Raw genomic sequence first — 16106 nt, forward strand, 5'->3', positions numbered from 1 at the left:
ACATGGGAATATATTTTGATGGATCCATTGTGAACTGACTGATGGTGGTAAATGAAACAGTGAAATTCTTGAGGACGAGGCCAACTGATTGTTGAAAAGTACAGGATTAAGCTTGCTGGCAACAATTTCTCTGCCTTTCCACTGTGTGCTAGCTCCTAGGTAATCTAGTACGGAATATCTGCTTTGTAAACAGCATCATATTTTCATGGTTTGGGCTATCTTTCATGTTAAAAGAATGTGGTACCGCTGTCTAATATTAATTTCACGAAAAAGGAAAAGGAGAGATGAAATCATGAAGTATGATGAGGTCATAAAAGTTGTGTTTGTTGGGCCTTGGCGGGACGTGCAACCACTTCCACTCCCTCAGGTACCATGTGCGTAGTTCACGTATTCCTTAGTTTCTGCACTAGTAACAATTTTGGCTCCTTTTTTCTGCAGTAATTCAAAATTTAAATTGGTTCCCACCATATTTTAGCCAATTGTCAATCATGATAAATGGGTAATGTAGTTTTGCTTCTAGCTGTGTCGACGTGTACATAGTCTAGTTAGTTATTAATCAAATATCTTGTCGGATGGAATCTTGCTGTGTCATTAGTCATTCCCTTGGAGGAAACAACACTCCTGAGTTTTCTGAAAAAGGTAACTTACCAACTAAAGGAATGGAGTCAGCATAATTTGGCAGAATACCTGAAATTTTTAAGTAAACAAAAATCACTGGATATTGCGGGCCAGTTTGACTCAAGACTTCCGTTTAGTTGAATGTTAACTATTTCTTTGGTGCAACTCTAGTTGATTACTTTTTGTCAGACGAAGGCAACAATATGAGATAAACTAAGTACGTAATTAATTACCCAAAAATAAATGAGAGGAAGTATTCTAAATATCAACCAACACGAAATACGGGAAAAACGGCTAGCAATTCCATAAATCCATTTGGCCACTTTCTGACTTCCAACGAAAAATTTTCCTAATGAAAAGTCAATCGTAACCCTAATTCGGTAACCCTTTAGAGCAGAAAAAGTCAAAGACCGTCTCGAACGCGGGGGCTTGCTTGTCTTTCACTTAATTGGAGCGCTCTCTTTATCAAAACTGGGAGGCGCCCAAATCACTTGTAATTTTCCCTGTTCTATTACTTTACGAGTCCCAATTATTTTCTTGAACTTGTTAATTAATAGCAGGGCTTCAAGCTCTGTCCAAAACTGTTTTTTTTTCTTTTTATTATCCCTCCATTTCCGTGTTCGTTTAGTTCTTTTCTCGTACGCAGAAACCACGACTCCAAATTCTTCCAGAAAACTAGTAAAACGCAGAAATTTCATAATGTAACTTTTAGCTGCTTCTACTTCTCGATTCTCGTTATCTTTCCTCAACCCTCCACTATTTTTTTTTTAATTTCAAATTTTCAATAACTAAAAAAGCTCTCAAAATCAGTGCTGCGAAGTAAAGGAAAGCACGTGCTCGATGCTCGTTATCTAAGCCGACTCTAATTAAGGTAATACGATATTCTTTGATTTTCTACTTTGGATAAAATTACGTTTAGATTCTCCCTGGCTGCTTTCGCATGTGCCTTTTTTATTAGATCTTGAGCCGTTTAATTTTAATTCTGCTGTCGTTTCGGAGTGTTAATAGCTTCCAATTTGATGCTTATTTCGCTAGATATGAGGCAAGATTTTTTTGCTGACTTTTTTTTTTATTTGTTGAATGATTTGCTCATGCAAATGGCTAAAATGTTGAAGTTTTGGGCTTCTCTGTAACAAGTTGAAGGCTTAAATTGAAATTGAAGTTTTCTTTTTCTTTTAAATTTAAAATGTTTAAACCTCTTAAGGATCCTAGTTGTAATTAGGGGTTTTTTTTGTTTTGGATAGCCTAGAAATTTTAGTTAGTATGATAGTTGTAATTAGGCTTCCCGCGATGATATGCTATTACCGGTATCCTTTAACCATTGTTTCTTGTAATTGACCATAAGGGGACTACTTGTTACAAAACCATTTCCATCTTTTATTGATTTGTCAAATGAGTGAAAAGAATTTTGAGCTTGTAATTACACATGACCGCTGTGAACCAGAAATCTTTTCTGTGGTTGCATTTGTGTTTTCTTTAGGGATTTTCTCTTCCTTGTGACTCTTTTTTTCGCACTTCTTGTCCTGGCAACTATTACGAGAATAAGTTATTGGAATTAGGCTATAAATGTCCTACAATTCAGTTACTAGCTGTCCTGGCTACTTTCATGGGACATCCTTGGTATGCCTTTTAGGCTTTTTTTTTTTTTTTTTGTTTAATGAGGATTGCTGATGCCGTGCAATTAATACACTTCCATTATGACTTCATTCTCGCATAACTGCTTTTTTTTTTGGGATAGTCAGGTTGGATTGCACCAAAACATGGACTGGAAGTGTTCATCTTCTGCTGGTGCATCTTCTCTTTGCAAGGCACCTTTGAATGTCTCGACTACAATGCCGGAGAAGGCTCTGGTTGAGCAACAAAGGAGGGTTACTGATCATGCTGCGAAGACTAATGTAGATATAGACCTTAGAGAAATTTACTTCTTGATAATGCAATTTCTGTCAGCTGGCCCTTGCCAGAGAACTTTTGAACAGTTATCAAATGAACTGTTGGAACATCAGCTTTTACCCAGAAGATATCATGCTTGGTTTTCAAGAAGTGGTGCACATAGTGGGAACAATAATGATGATGGCATCTCCTTCCCATTAAGTTATAACAACTTAGTGGAGAGGTATATGTGCATTTTATATCATTTGGTGTTAATCATCAATGTTAGCCGAGAGGTTTTAGCTTTGTAGTTCTGCTTATTGAAAAACTATATACCATTTATGTTTGATGTCATGATAGCTTATATCATATTCCATAATCCTAGCCTCTTAGTACTCACATTTTTCACAGCACCTAACTCCATGTTTTCCCCTTTAAAGAATACTTGCTTGCTAGTTAGTTGTTGTTTTTCTTCTTTTGATGAACAATACAAATTGCTTTTCCCTAAGTGAACCAATTGTACTTGAAAGATATTAGACGTGATTGCTTGCCCTTTGATAGATTAAGTAAGGAACGGTCAGAAAGTCAAACTATGAAGAACAAATCAATGGTGGCATGTTATATTTAACTCTACATCTTATTTAAAATTCTACTGGCATAGATTAGCTTGGACTGAAACAATGTTTTCTTTTATTTATTTACTTTTTTATATTCTCATTAGTTTGTTTGGTCTTGATTCCATTTTCAGGTTACTAAGTCTGCCTTGTATAACTTTCAGGTATCCTCACATTCAGAAGGATCACTTGGTAAAGCTTCTGCAGCAACTATTGTGTACTCTGTGTGGTGAAGTTGTAGGAGATGCCCATGCTCCAAATGCTGCTGATGTCCCTACATTACTGGGATCTGGTTCCTTTTCACTTTTGAATTGTATGTGATACTTCATAGTAATTTATTTGATTCTCTGATTGTACACCCCCCCCCCCCCCCCCTCCCCTCCCCCCCTCCCTTGTTCTACAAAAATAACATGCAACTTTTCTGTTGAGATTGTGTTTGACAGACAATAATTGAAAATTGATGTAGTTGGTATTTGTAATTGATTCTGGAAATATGTTAGGAACATTTAATGAGATTGTTACTTTGGGATGCAGGAAGGGTGATCAGAGTACCGAATTATATATGTGTTTCTCTTCCTTGATTTATTTCGTTAGATTTTTGCATAATCTGTCTGCTTTTTTTTTTGAAAAGCCATAATCTCTCTTCTTATGTTGCAACTTTTACCTTTCTGTTTTGCAGCTGACTCAAGTATGGGAAATAGACAGGGCAAGCCTATTCCTGCCTACCTGCGTTGGCCCCATATGCAAGCTGATCAAGTTCGGGGGCTAAGTATAAGAGAAATTGGTGGAGGTTTCAGAAAGCACCACCGAGCACCCTCTGTTCGCTCTGCATGCTATGCTATTGCTAAACCATCAACCATGGTGCAAAAGATGCAGAATATAAAAAAGTTGAGGGGGCATCGCAATGCTGTCTATTGTGGTATGATCAACTGAACTTACAGTTAGAATCTGCTTTCTGGTGAATTTTGTTCCAGTAGATGTTCCTTGTATGGTATTGTCAGTATCTGAAGAAACCCTCTTGGAATTTGACAGCATTAGTAAAAATGTTGGTGTAGTCAATTTCTTTGCATGTCTAGTAGTGCTTAAGGCTTCCTTTCTTCAAGAATGGTGAAATATGGTGCACATGAAAGCGGTTTAACCAATTTTTTTGGTTAAATATATTTTTCAGTTTTATATTCCGTAGAACTTCAAAGCAGAACAATTGAGGTCATGAAACAGTTTGTTTTATAGTGACTTTTATTGTTCATTTTCAGTAATGGAAAAATCCTTTTCAATAAACATTTTCAGATTTGAACCAAATTGTCTATCTCAATATGTTTTTTAGTGACTTCCATTGATCATTTTTATGGAACAAATGTATTTTGTTTTTACTGATGTTGCTGATTGGAACATGAGAAAGTTCTAGAGAGAGGTTCATGCAGCATGGAAAGGAGATGCTTAACTAAAGATTTGATCATGTAATTTTGTTATATTTTTAATGAGTTCAATTGTGATTTTACAGATTTAAGTCGGTTAGGCTGTTTTATATACAAATTAGTATTGCTTACTTTCTAGAGTATAGGGTATTTTGTATTATATTTTATTAGGGTTTAGGTATTTTAAATACCTAGGGGAAAAATTTATCATCGACTTCAATTATTGTTGGACTGTTTCTATTCTTTTGAACCTAGTTCTTGTTTGAGTTATGTGTAAGTGTGAGTAGTAACTTGGCTGCCGCTGCAATAAGCAATAAAATTGTACTTTCAATATTCTTAGTTATTCCCTGAAATTTGCTGAGTATCTTTTCCTTTTCCTGCCACTTCCCTAAATTTATATTGCTATTTTGGCACCTATGTAATTATTTTAAGACCTTATTTTGCGAAAAAACTCTTTGGAAGTGATGGCATTTCTCCATGAACTTTTACTCCTTGAGTTCACCATTTGGAAGATTTGTATTATCTAAACATCCAAGGATACAATAGTAAACTAAATATATGGTTTTATTATCAAAATAATTGAAAAGGCTTACAACAATCCTTTCTTCTCACAAGAAAGGAATAATGTTACTCCATTTCTCTCCTATTCTTGGTATGAAACTCTATATTAAGTGTAGTATTGATAATGTATCATGTGCATTATCTGCGCAACTGCTCAAGCTTCAATAGGCAATGGACTTAAACAAATGTTGTTTGTGCCTTATAGCTATATTTGATCGCTCTGGGAGATATGTTATTACTGGTTCTGATGATCGCCTTGTCAAAATTTGGTCTATGGAAACTGCATTTTGTTTGGCCAGCTGCCGTGGACATGAAGTGAGTTCATTTTGATATATGAGATTCTTGATATATCAGTGTAGCCTGTAATATTTTATTGCCTTTTCTATATTAACTAAAGCAATTTTCTTGTTACATGTATATGCAGGGTGACATAACGGACCTCGCTGTTAGTTCAAACAATGCTTTGGTGGCATCTGCTTCAAATGATTTTGTGATTCGAGTTGTAAGAATGCCTTGCCTTGCTTTATAATATGCTCCTCTTTCTACTCCTGGATGAGTAAATAGTTCCTTGTGATTTACAGTGGCGCTTGCCGGATGGTTTGCCAGTTTCAGTTCTGCGAGGGCATACTGGAGCTGTTACTGCCATTGCATTTAGTCCCAGGCCTGCCTTCGCTTTCCAGCTTTTATCGTGAGCCTCATTTCCACAGTTGCAGTTTCCTGTTGTAGCTCCTCTCAGTTTGTTGATCTGCTGTGATACTTTAGTCTTTTGTTTAGGTTTAATATATGTTTATTTCATGTGTAAGCTTTTACTTATTCGGTGTTTCTCTAGTTCTTAGAAGCTTTCTCTAAAAGCTTGCAATATAGTGTCTTTGATGTAGATAATTTGTTCTATCATTACTTGGCTGGGAGGCAGCAAATTATAAATTTATGGCACTTCAGTTGATAGTTGATGGTGTTCTTTCTCTGTTAACATTTGTAGGTCATCTGATGATGGGACTTGCCGAATCTGGGATGCCAGGTTTTCGCATTGTAGCCCACAGATATACCTGCCAAAGCCTTCTGAAGCTGTTACTGGTTGGAGGACTGCTTCTAGATTGTTTTGTTAATGGTTGTATTGTTGTATAATATGAACTTACGCTGCAACTGATAAGTTTTATGCAGGGAGGAGCAATTTTCCATATAATAATGGACCTTCCTCAAGTAACGTTCTGCAAAACCATCAGATATTATGCTGTGCATTCAATGTCAATGGGACTGTTTTTGTCACTGGTAGCTCTGACACTTTTGCCAGGGTGCGTCTAAACAGTAAACTTGTCAAATGCATCTTTTGGTTCATCTATAATCATGTTAAATTTATTTAACTTTAATTGATCTATATCACTTAGATTTCTTTAGTAAGAGCTAGAAACTTGCAGGTCTGGAGTGCCTGTAAGCCTAGTACAGATGACTCACAACAACCAGTTCATGAGCTGGATGTTTTGGCAGGCCATGAAAATGATGTTAATTACGTTCAATTTAGGTTGGTCAGTTAGAGTTGTCAGCGACTTTGTTATTAATATTACTATACCTCTTTTTTGCAATGAAATATAATTGCGGCTTTCTGTTTCTGTTTGCAGTGGCTGTGCTGTACCTTCAAGATCCTCAATGTCTGATACAAAGGAGGAGAATGTTCCAAAATTTAAAAATTCCTGGTCTGTAATACCCTCTTCTTACATAATGTGATTTATTGTAACTTAAGACTTTCTTTAGTTGTTCTTTTTCTTCTTCTGTTTATTGTTTTTATGTTTAATTATAGTGGTCTACCTCCTGAGATCTAATTCCTTAAATTTTAATGTTTTTAGGCTCTGTCAGGACAACATTGTTACCTGTTCTCGTGATGGTAGTGCGATCATATGGATTCCCAGATCACGTAGATCCCATGTGAGTTCTTTTGATGAACCACAATCAAGTTCCAGTTAATGCCATCAACTGCAAAATTTTTTTATGAAAAAAAGGAAAAAAACCTCGTTTTGGAGTTGTGTTGCACTTAAAGTCCATGAAGTTTGTAGGGCTGCAATTAAATTCAATAATATGAAACTGAATGAAGATTAATTCCTTTTACAATTCTTCCATTGTTCTAGGGAAAAGTTGGACGTTGGACAAAGGCATATCATCTGAAAGTTCCACCTCCCCCGCTACCTCCTCAACCTCCTCGAGGAGGCCCACGTCAGAGATTTCTCCCAACTCCTCGTGGTGTCAATATGATTGTGTGGAGCCTGGATAATCGTTTTGTTCTAGCAGCTATAATGGGTAAAGTAGTGATCATGGACATGGAAGTTTATTTAAACTCAGCATTAAGATAACATTTCTATCAGAACTTTTCTTCTATTGGTTTATGTGCATTGTATATATCACTATAAAATATATGCTTAAAACCTAGTGGCTTTAGTATTTTGAATTTTATAAGTAATGAATGGTGACACAACATTCTAAAAGCACTTCTCTGGTACATTTATTTTTCTCTATTTTTATAGGAACACGACTCTATGTTTTTCTCTTTGTTGGCATAGTTATTTTGAAATTTCTTTTGGACTGCATCTTAAGATGCCCTTCAGAAGTGCACACCTCTTATTGCAAAAATTTGTTGTGAAAGGCATCTGTTAATCTTGTTCTGCTCTCATCAAGTTATGTTCTAACATCTTACAATTAACTATGAAAGTTGTGAAGGGGAAAATAAACAAGGAAGATGAAAAACTTGCTCTTGTGTAAAGCGTTTGACTGACTCTGTGAATCATTGATGCTTTGCTGTCATGATTTTTTTTTTTAAATTTAAAGTTCTTATAGTAAACCCTATTATCCTTTTTGTAGGGTGTTGCTAATTTTGTCTTAAAATATTTTTGGTATATTGAGTTTTACTTGCAAGCTATAAGAGGCTATTACATATCTTGAGATGCCTTCAGCCTCTTTCCCTGTCAATAAAACAGAATCTTGGAAACCATGTTCATATTAGAATATTTCTGCCGTAAAATGTTGGTAGAACATGCTGAATCTTTTCTCTACTCCATCTTAAACAAAAGGTGTATACTTACTACAGTAAAAAATATAAAAGCCTTCATCATTTTCCTCATCAGAGTTATACGGCCTTTTAGTTTACTGAGTCCAACCCTTAAAATAATTTAGCAGCTGTGTTTTTTTATTTGTTAAACTTCTGTATTTTGAGTCTATCGTGTAATTTTTAGAGCTTATATGCTTTTTCCTCTTACTTTATCCTATAAACCTTTACTGATTATGTTGCCTTGAAGTTGTGGTAAAATGCCCTATTTGTGGTTAATTTTGAGCTGCTTGTTTACAATTGATAATATAGTTCACTGGGGCATCTCAACTATTTGTTGTGAACTCAGATTGCAGAATATGTGTGTGGAATGCTGTTGATGGTAGCTTGGTACATTCTTTGACTGGTCACGTCGCATCAGTAAGTTGTGTTTAGCATTTTCTTGCCCTTCACAGCAGATTCATATGATTGTGGTATTGATTTGTTTGTCCTTTTGTTTTTCTTGTTGATCAAGATAAAACAACTATAGAAAGATGATTTCCTCTGAGGGTATCAGAATCTTATCCTCATTGGAGTTGTTCACCTCTTTTTAAATGCAGTTGATAGCAGGTTTTTAATTTTTTTGCTTTTTTAATTAAGACAATAAGTTGAATAAACTTCATTTCCTTAATCTGAGCTTCACTGTTAAAAATATTCTCAATTAAGAAGATGTAGTTGCTCACCTGATTTCAGTTTTTTGTTCACTCGATTTTAGATGAATGTCATGCAATTAATATTGGTTGGTATGTTCTGATAGTGCTTCACATGTTTGTTGCCTTGGTGTTCTGGGACATCAATTTGTTCAATCCAACTGGTTATCATGATGTTGGAAAGAATTTGTCATTTTAATTCAGTTGCTCACATTGGTTTTGAACTTTTCGCAGTCTTATGTTTTGGATGTCCATCCCTTCAACCCTCGAATTGCTATGAGTGCTGGATATGATGGAAAAACAATAGTTTGGGATGTGAGTTTCTTATTCTTAAAATATTTTCCATTGATCTGTTGACGTTATCTGAAACTGCCAAATTATATATTTATTTATTTGTTAATGCAAGTGCGGACTGTTTATTGAGTTCTTTGGGAACTATATTTCCAGATATGGGAGGGCATACCCATCAGGATATATGAAATTGGTCGTTTTAAGTTGGTTGATGGGAAGTTTTCTCCGTAAGTGAAAATGTTCACCCATTAATTTCTTTTCTTTCTTTAGCTGGAAAGATGACTTACCTTCGTTTATTATTCTGAAAAGGGTTTTTTGTCAAAACATGGATTATTGCCTTGATCTGTCTTATCTAGACAATTACTTGTATCTCTATAGCATTCCATATTTTGGTATGTTTCCATCCATTTTATGATCCTTGACAGCATTTATTCTCTCATCAGACTTGAGTTATATGATCAAGTCAACTAGTTACTGTTTTATTGTTTTTAGATCTTGGTTATATGGGCCTGTTGATGCAATACAAAAAGGCATGTTAAGCTTCTATATGAAATACCTTATGATTCATGTCAGATGCTTAATTCTCTAGTAGTTTATACTTCATGATACAACTGCCAAAAATGCAATTTGGGCCTTTAGAGAGTATCTTACTATTATGTATAATGTATATCTTACTGTAACAGATATGTTCAGCTAGGCTAACCATCTCTTGAGAATGGATTGTATCATGTGAATGTTAGTAGCTTTAACCATTTCTTTTCTGGATTCTGCTTCTTTTCTCACAATTTCTGTTTGCTAAACTTGGATTAGATATGCTTGTCCTCGTTACATTGAATGCTGTTTCTAGCTTTATTAGCATGATATTCCAGCTGTTCTAGTCTGTTTGTCGTTGCTCAACCATGGTATTGTATTCAAAAAGTTGTGGAGCATCAACATGTTCAAGCATGAATTTTATTGAGTTTGACGTTTTACACTTGCCAGAGAGGTGCACGCATGTGCTTACAATTTTGAATAACAACAGTCTAACTAAGACTGCTTTATTAGGTCGTCTGTGCTTGGTGGTTCATATTTTGTAGCTCTTTTGGCTGCAATTGTTTTATTGGGAAAACTAATTACGTATTCTTGTTTTGTGCATCTCAAATCAGAGCTATTTTGTTAAACCTTAAGAATTGTTATTGTGAAGAGACCTGTAGTATTCTTCTTTTTTGTTAATAGGGATGGGACATCGATTGTACTTTCGGATGAAGTTGGGCAGATATATTTGCTGAACACTGGCCAGGGTGAGTCTCAAAAGGATGCCAAGTATGATCAGGTAGCTGAAATCTTTCTTGTAGAGCATATATCCCCTTTTCTCTTTATTTATTTAGTTATTTATGTTTTTTCCTTTTCCCTTCTCTGCTCATAATATAAGTTGGTGTCGTGCAATTGCTTTATGAGGTTGTCTTTCTGTTCTCTTCTGGCAGTTCTTTCTTGGGGACTTTCGCCCCCTTATTTGGGATTCTGGTGGAAATGCTCTTGATCAGGTATGTTGCAACTCCATGTTAAACTAATATGTGGTGGATCTCATATTTGTCAGTCCAGACAGTATCAATTTGCATTGCTCCATAATACACGGACAAGTGAGAGAGTTTTGAAGCATTATTCTTGTTTCTGTGCGATGCTTATGCATCTGTTTGCAACTGATGTGTTATTCACTTAAACTTTGGTGCAGGAGACGCAACTTCCTCCGCATCGAAGGAACATGCAAGATCTTATTTGTGATGCCAGTATGACTAGAACTCCTACTTCTGTAGATTGTTTAGCTTGTTATGCTGACATAATTTAGCTGATGATTTGATGGGAAATTCCAGGCATGATTCCATACCCTGAACCTTATCAGACTATGTACCAGCAACGACGACTTGGTGCCCTGGGTATTGAGTGGCGTCCATCTTCCACAAAGTTTGCTATTGGCCCTGATATCAGTTTAGGCCAGGATTTTGAAATGCCACCCTTGGAAGATTTGGAGAGAATGATGGAACCACCACCTGAGTTGATAGATGCCATGTATTGGGAACCTGAAAATGAAGTTATGAGTGATGACACTGATTCAGAGTACAATGTTGCCGAGGAATGTTCTACAGAAGGTGAACGGGGGGCATTGTGCTTCAGCTCTTCTAGAGGCACAGACAGTAGTGAAGAAGACAGTGATGTTGAATGTAGTCATAAAGATGGCCTTCGCAGATCACGAAGAAGAAAATATAACCCTGAAGTAAGTGGCATTGGTCTTCCACCAGTTTTGATTATTGTTCAGCCCATGGTCAACTGAATTTTATTATTTTCAGGTTGAGGTAAAGACTTCATCAGGGAGGCGAGTCAAAAAGAGATGTTTGGATGAGCATGATGGCTCTATGTCTGGAAACAATAGGACTAAACACTCAAAAAGTGGCAGAAAAGCTTCAAAGAAAAGGTCTTCCAAATCTAAGTCATTGAGACCTCAGAGAGTCGCAGCACAAAATGCTCGAAGCATGATGTCTAGAATCACTGGGACATCTACAGATGGAGAGGATGAAGTTGACTTAGAAGGTGATTCATCTAATAGTGAGTCATTTTCGCAAGATTCAAGTATTGAAAGCAGCGATATTGAGAGAAACTTGGAGAGCATACAACTAATGTCCATGAAAAAAGAACAAGAGTCTGAGGATGTAGCGTGGTCTCATGAACTCCCTGAATCTCAATCTAATGTTGTGAACAGGAAGAGATTGGTCCTAAAGTTCTCTTTACGTGATTCTAAGAAGCGAGAGGCCCCAGAGGCCACCAGATTATTGAACAGTGACAATCAGATCAATTTACTGGACCATTCTGGCCCTGAGGGAACTTTTGATGAGAATGGAAATGCCTGCATCAAAGACCCTGGCTTATCTTGTGCAGATGTGGAGCTGTTGGACCATGACAGGATTGATCTGGCAGATACAAGGCAAGCTATAAATACTGGGGATTATTTAGAGGAATTTGTAGGGGACAAGGAGAACAAAGAGAACAAAATCAGATGGGGTGAGGTTAAAATTCGGACATCAATGCGTTCAAGATCAGGAGATATGATGCCAACTGATGTCCACAATGAAAACAGGATTTCTGCTGTCAATGGGTATGTTAAATCTGAGAATGAATTGGAACTTTTATTCCTAATATAAAAATCCATATTTATGGATATATTTTGTCTTGCAGGGAAGATGGACAGTTAGGGAGTCATGCATTGCAAGATCTGGATAGAGGGACAATGGAAGAGTTTGCTCCTGATGAGGTGCGCAAATCTTTAACATCTGAGTTTCTGTCCCTAAGTGACCACCAACTAAATGGCAGCTGTGATAAATATGGAAATCATGATTCATCACAAACTGATCAGGTCGGTAGTGTTAACCAATCTCATGAATCAAAAGAGATTACTCCACACAAATTGGTGAAATTAAGAATAAGGACAAAAGCAATTTCAGGAGACCTTGGAAGTCCCTCCAAACTAAAATCCCTCACTGTAGTGCATGATCCAACCTGCAGTGGAGGTGATGTGAGGTCCAGAAACACTTTGTCTGTAGACCACAATCCAGATTACCGCATGCAAGAAATAGGTGAAGGTTCTGACAGATCAAGTTCTCTGCATTTATTGCACTCAGGTTTAAATTTGAACAAGATTCATGGGGAAAGCCCATATGAGGACAAAACTGATTCCACAGGTTTAAATGCCATCAATGATCATGATTCAGAAATTGGTTTCAGTGAAGCAGCAGCTGATGCAGTACGTAGAACACGATCCATGAAGATGAAGGCAAGTTCACAGGAACAGCATGCTTGGAACCATAACTTGAAGGTAAGAGGAGAGCATGCTCTAGTGGGGACATCAACGAATGAGGAAAACTTCTCTGTGAAAGCATATAATGGCATTGTACCTGAAGAATGGATGTCAAGTTCCAAAGTGAGAGAGAGATCAAGATCCACTAGAACCAAGCGGGGTGGAGATCATGACAATAACTCAAAATTTTCAACTGGAAGGAAGTCAAATCCTTCTGTTAGAAAATTATCATGGTTGATGTTATCAGAGCAGGAGGAGGGTTATCGTTATATACCCCAGCTGGGTGATGAAGTTGTATATTTCAGACAGGTATGTTATGCTTGCTCTGGATAAGTTGTATTTTCTCTGTACAAACTCAAGCATTACTTTTTTTCACAACTCAGAACATGGATTTTGTTATTTTGCAGGGGCATGAAGAGTGCATTGAATCTGGTCGCTTAAAGGGGCCTGGTCCCTGGAGCTCAAGGGGATACCTGAGTGCAGTGGAAATTTGCAGAGTTGAAAACCTTGCTTATTCCCACTTTCCAGGTTCTGGAGAGAGTTGCTGTAAAATCACACTTAAATATGTAGATAATTCATCACGTGCATTTGGTGATGCATTTATATTGACCCTGCCTGAGTTGATTGGTTTCCCTGATTTTCTTATTGAGAAAACAAGATATGATGCTGCAATGAGGAGAGAATGGACCCGTAGAGATAAATGCCTAGTATGGTGGAAGAACGATAATGGGGAGGGTGGTAGTTGGTGGGATGGTAGAATTGTTGCTTCACAGGCCAAATCTATGGATTTCCCTGATAGTCCTTGGGAAAGATACGAAGTTAGTTACAAGGATGGCTGCAAGTATCGGCACAGTGCTTGGGAACTGCATGATCCTAACTTTCCATGGGAGCACCTGAATATTGATTCTGAAGTCAGGAATAGGCTATTGTCTTCGTTTGCTAAATTAGATCGTTCAGTGAGCAGAAATCAGGTTCTTTTCGAACTACTTATTTCCTTGAAGTTCTGGAATTTGCAGTGAATATTTTGTTTTGAATGTAGAAGAGGATGAGTATTTCCACAAGGTTAAATTTTTTCTTCTGCATTTCAAACGTTGCAGGACTTTTATGGATTTCAGAAACTGAATGAAGCTGCTCAGAAATCAGAATTTCTGAACAGGTATGACTCTCCATTCCACACCTACCCTCGTCGCATTTGTTTCCCTGTTATGCTGCCTCTTCCTACCTTGTCTTCAAAATATCGTCTAATGGCATATATACCTTTTACTTATATCAAGTCACTTTTTTATTCTCATGTTTCTTTTTTTTTTTTTTCGGTTTATGCATTATATTAGTTCCAGTCTTATTAGGAACATAGAAAAGATCAGTGATTTTCACGTATTGAGAAATAATCAATGAGAGAAGTGTAGCGCAAATGACTGAGTAGGATTAATTCTTTTTGATAATTTGAGTGCATTATTACACTTCTCTATAAATTACAGTTTGTGCCAGAACAGACAGACAATTGAACATTTGTTGGCCTGTATTTCATAGGCAACTGAAACATAAATGAATTTTTGGAATTCTTACAGGTTTCCAGTTCCATTGTATCCCGAATTGATCCGGCTTAGGTTAGAGAACAACTATTATCGGACCTTGGAAGCAGTGAAGCATGACATAAACATAATGCTGTCAAATGCGGAGAGTTATTTCGTTCGAAGTTCTCACCTATCTTCCAAGATGAGGCGCCTATCAGATTGGTTTAACAAGACATTGTCAAAATTGTAGGAAGCTGTATAGATTTTTTTTTACCTTTTTCTTTATTTTTTCAATCTTAATTACATCTCTCACAACTCATCCGTCCAATTTTGTAAGACAAATCATTTTTAGGCATTACTGAACACTGATAAAAGAGACGGGGCTCTAAGGGAAAGGGATGCATATCTACTAGATATTTTATTCATTGCATAGATCCATGTCCTTTGTGAGTTCTAGGAAAAATATGCACAGCTGCTGTGGAAAAACATCGTCCATGCTTTTTTTTCTTTTTGGCTAATTTCTGTTTTGATGCGGCAGCCGTGTTTCCGGTGCCAGACGCTTCCGTCGTGATTTTACTTATGGAGGTGTTGATGCAAGTGCTGAATTTTAAACTATTATGTTAAATTAAATGTCGGACTAACGTAATGCTTTAAAAATGTCTGAATTATTTAAGAAATTTTAAATAAATCTATATTTTTTTATTTTATATAATTAAGTTTTTATAATTTTATTTTAAATTATATAAATTTTTATAATTAATTATTAATTAAAATATTATTTATTATTTAATATTTATGTGATATTATATAAATATAAAAATGTCGTATGATTATATTTTTATATTACATTAATAAAATGATAATTAATTAATGAATTAGTAAATTTTTACAGTGTAAGGGTTTATTTAATTTAAAATAAAAATATAAAAATAAAATAAAATAATAATAATAATTTATTTAATTTTTTAAGTATTATATTATAAATTAATTAAAAAATAGGTTTTCAAATGCATTTATTTTTAGTTATAATATCTTAAAAAATTTTAAATTATTTAAGAAAATTTAAATAAGTCTTTATATTTTTTTAAGTTCAAACAAATTTTTATAATTTTTTTTTAAGTTAAATAAATTTTTTTATTTTTATTTTGAATTAAGTCATAATTTTTTATAATTAATTATTAACTTAGTGAAAATGTTATTTATCATTTTACACTTGAGTATTGATATAATATAATAACATATAATAATTAATAATTTAATATTATTATGACATATTAATATATCGTAATTGATGATGACATAATATGTTAATTTGACAAAATAATATGATCATATGATATTGTTTACTATTCACATCAATATTATGTTATATCATGTAGATATTTTTTTAAAAGAATTTATAATATATTGAAAACATAAGGAATTACATATCAACGTTATATTATACCATGTAAATATTTTTTTAAAAAAATTCATAATATATTAAAAAAACAAAGAAGTAAATTTCACTTATGAAACAAAAAAAAGAAAATTCATATTTGTTACTGTTTGAAATTGAGAATAACAGCCTAGAAGCATCTCCAAACGTATCACTTACAAGACTATACAATAGATCAGGAACTCATAGAAACCTGTACACTGAAACTATACCCTGCAACATGAGGCATTCAACTCACCT

The 16106-nt window shown here is 35.3% G+C and overlaps 1 protein-coding gene across 1 annotated transcript; it reads left to right on the plus strand.

Annotated features, from left to right (window-relative positions):
• Positions 1-1165: 1165 nt before the first annotated feature.
• LOC110413186 (WD40 domain-containing protein) lies at positions 1166-14914 on the plus strand. Its single transcript, XM_089783106.1, has 25 exons — positions 1166-1489; positions 2361-2731; positions 3266-3414; positions 3781-4020; positions 5283-5392; positions 5502-5579; positions 5659-5765; positions 6057-6151; positions 6239-6369; positions 6493-6596; positions 6694-6768; positions 6919-6997; positions 7198-7366; positions 8458-8528; positions 9032-9112; positions 9245-9315; positions 10304-10400; positions 10552-10611; positions 10800-10854; positions 10939-11339; positions 11413-12215; positions 12296-13223; positions 13322-13885; positions 14012-14070; positions 14483-14914. Exons 2-25 carry the CDS (start codon positions 2379-2381, stop codon positions 14676-14678), a joined length of 5076 nt encoding a protein of 1691 aa, XP_089639232.1. The 5' UTR covers positions 1166-1489; positions 2361-2378; the 3' UTR covers positions 14679-14914.
• Positions 14915-16106: the final 1192 nt, after the last annotated feature.

This window comes from Theobroma umbraticum, unplaced genomic scaffold, assembly GCF_002168275.2.
Source record: "Theobroma umbraticum cultivar Fairchild unplaced genomic scaffold, ASM216827v3 scaffold_4.1, whole genome shotgun sequence".
Lineage (NCBI taxonomy): Eukaryota > Viridiplantae > Streptophyta > Magnoliopsida > Malvales > Malvaceae > Theobroma > Theobroma umbraticum.

Bases quoted from the DNA above. Each gene is read 5' to 3' on its own strand.
- LOC110413186 (XM_089783106.1), top strand. From the start codon at position 2,379: ATGGACTGGAAGTGTTCATCTTCTGCTGGTGCATCTTCTCTTTGCAAG. The intron at 4,021-5,282 runs GTATGATCAACT...TGTGCCTTATAG, and splicing joins TCGCAATGCTGTCTATTGTG to CTATATTTGATCGCTCTGGG. The intron at 6,152-6,238 runs GTTGGAGGACTG...AGTTTTATGCAG, and splicing joins GCCTTCTGAAGCTGTTACTG to GGAGGAGCAATTTTCCATAT.